The sequence below is a fragment of the Lotus japonicus genome, chromosome 1 (assembly GCF_012489685.1).
Source record: "Lotus japonicus ecotype B-129 chromosome 1, LjGifu_v1.2".
Classification (NCBI taxonomy): domain Eukaryota; kingdom Viridiplantae; phylum Streptophyta; class Magnoliopsida; order Fabales; family Fabaceae; genus Lotus; species Lotus japonicus.
The window spans coordinates 137019018-137021569 of record NC_080041.1 but is presented as its reverse complement, the minus strand read 5'-3'; the positions used below and the strand labels follow the sequence as shown (position 1 = coordinate 137021569).

Sequence of the window (2552 nt, the reverse complement as noted above, 5' to 3'; positions counted from 1 at the left end):
ATTCTATTCATCTTTGTCTTTTTTAGATTTTAAGATGTTTATGCTTTTTTCCTTACTATATTATGAACTTTGCTCAACTGCAAAGATGGAAGATCATGAATATAATCTAGGAGGTTACATATTTGCTTTTAGTAGCAGGAGCTTTTTGTTTCTCATAAATGTATGTATTTGCCTTCGCATCCTCTGCTTTTAGCAATTATTAATATGCTTTTAGATCACAAAGACATACAGACAAATTTATTGCTATGTGACTAGGAAGTCATCATCATTTTCACAATACTAATACTATATATATATATATATATATATATACAACTCAATTGTTCAAACACATTGTCACTATGAACCCGGACAACTTGCAAGAAATAAATAAGACCATGGATCGCACATGTGCTAGCTAGCTAGTTGATTCACCATCCAGATCCAGTCTGTTTTTAGCGATATTCATTCTAATATCAGATTCAGGAGATTAATTAATTAGCAGAATGAGTTAGAACCATTGCAGTTTAAGTCCTCCTGCAGACTCATACCTTCAACTACTGCATTACTGAGTTCATCCCCTTTAACAATCTGGACCCAACTTTGTCGAAGCAGAAGATTTGTTATTTGGGAATCTCTGAGCTGATCAGCACAACCTCTGTAATTTTATTAACATAGAAATACAAATTTGGAGTCAAAATTTAAACTTTTTTAAAAATACAAGATAGGATGTGTGTGTGTGTCTATATATACCTTGGACTTGGATGATAGGATGGCTTTGAAATTCTTTTAAAACAAGGTCCTTCATCATACCCTTCACAAACTATTTCTCCATGCTCATCTTGATAGCAGACTATACCCTGGGATTCATCTTCATAGACCTGTTTAATAACAGAACTTAACCATGAAATATATATATATATATATATATATATATATATATATATATGTTTCTCAATAACATCCATGGGATTGTCTTGGATAAGAGTAAACATCAACGAAAAAGTTGATGGAAGAAGTTTTTACCTTGTTGCTGATGGATGCTTTGATCCTCAGTAATGATGCCTCTTTCAGTGGGACAAAGCTGCGTTTGGAAATAAAATTCAAATCTCTGTTTGGGTACTTGAGAAATGATCTGTATTTCTGAATTGGGATTTGAGTTGAAGAAATTATACAGTTAACAGCCATCAATCTAATTTTCCTTTCCAAGAAGAAGAATAAAACTGTTGTTGGATGGATGGGCTCTGCCTATATAGTAACTGCAGAATAATGATCTCATTACCTGATTAATTATTTTCCTATGAATGGTAAGCATTGGTTTTGACAACTCATATATCATCTAATAAATTCAATTATTGGTGGCTTGTGTCTTATCATGCATTAAAATATGAGTCATGTAGGGCCAAAGTCGCTTATCTCTTACTTTTGGTGAACTCCAAGTCATTGTTTTGGTGATGCACGACAGTGCTTCTCTCTAATCAATTTGTTGGTGGCTCTATTTACCAATTCATGAATTTGTTATTTGTTACTTTCATTTATGATAAAGGTTTAATAGCAGCTCACAAATTTATAGTATGTGTGAATCACAATATAAAAGATTTTGATTTATATAAAGAATTAAGAGTTGTAAATAGAAATATCCAATCATATTCATTTTACATTTTATTATTGTAATTTATTTATGATATGAAATATTAAATCATGAATCTTGAGTAATTGTTTATGTAACTACTAAAAAAAAGTGATCTAAGGGGAGAAATCCCTCGCAAAATACACAAAATTTCTTATTAGTGACCAAATTTTCATGTTCCGTCGTAAATTGAGACATAAATATTCGCCGCAAAGCAATTTAATTTCCATCCCTAATGAACTAATCATATTTAGTGATCTCCCGTCGCTATTAGTGACGGAAATGTTACCCTCAAATTGGAGAGGGATTTTTTCCGTCACTTAGAACAATTAGAAATTTTCATCTGCCCAGAGAGGGATAGATTTCCGTCACTAGTCTGCCAGGTAAGTTATTCCGTCGCAAATTGCTTGTTTGTTCCCTTTATTTAGTGACGGATTTTACTTTTTAGAGACGAAATTCTCCCTTTCTAATTTTGGAGAGCACATTCTCCATTTCTTCATAGTTTCTTTTATATTTTCAAATCCTGGACAATTTAAATCAAAACCCATATTAGTTCAAAGTTTCACATTTTTCATGTTAAATTGTTTTTTTTTTGAAAGTAAAAATATATTGATTAAAGAGGAAATGATAGAGATGTACAACCCTCCTCAATAGGGATAAAAAAACATCAAAACCAGCCAGCAACAACCCAACCCGCCCTAGGCACCAACTAAACCAAAAGACCCTAAAGCCAAAACCCCAACACCCAAAAAGCTAAAGACCACCAAAAAGCCTCAAAAGGTCCCCAAAAAATCTAAACAAGCTCCTAAAACTCAACCAACTAACCTAGGAAGCCCTGCGCTCCATTATCTGTGCTGCAATCTGAAACTGGGAAACATCATCAGTACAATCATATGTCATGCCTAGGTGTTTACCCATCAAGATAGCGCTCTGCGCCCTAGTC

The 2552-nt window shown here is 33.3% G+C and overlaps 1 protein-coding gene across 2 annotated transcripts; it reads right to left on the bottom strand.

The window, feature by feature from the left end:
- Nucleotides 1-208: 208 nt before the first annotated feature.
- LOC130731468 (uncharacterized) lies at nucleotides 209-1286 on the bottom strand. 2 transcript variants are annotated; one of them, XM_057583770.1, is made up of 3 exons: nucleotides 1006-1286; nucleotides 733-839; nucleotides 209-637 (listed from the first exon to the last, which is right to left on the bottom strand). In XM_057583770.1, exons 1-3 carry the CDS (start codon nucleotides 1165-1167, stop codon nucleotides 478-480), a joined length of 429 nt encoding a protein of 142 aa, XP_057439753.1. In that variant the 5' UTR covers nucleotides 1168-1286; the 3' UTR covers nucleotides 209-477. The 2 variants fall into 2 exon arrangements, with proteins under 2 accessions (XP_057439753.1, XP_057439752.1); XM_057583769.1 differs by having other exon boundaries at nucleotides 733-860; nucleotides 1006-1281.
- Nucleotides 1287-2552: the final 1266 nt, after the last annotated feature.

Excerpts from the sequence above, each read along its gene's own strand:
- LOC130731468 (XM_057583769.1), bottom strand. The coding sequence starts at position 1,167 with ATGGCTGTTAACTGTATAATTTCTTCAACTCAAATCCCAATTCAGAAA. Across the intron at positions 861-1,005 it reads AAGCATCCATCAGCAACAAG|GTCTATGAAGATGAATCCCA; the intron begins GTAAAAACTTCT and ends GTTATTAAACAG. Across the intron at positions 638-732 it reads TCCTATCATCCAAGTCCAAG|AGGTTGTGCTGATCAGCTCA; the intron begins GTATATATAGAC and ends ATAAAATTACAG.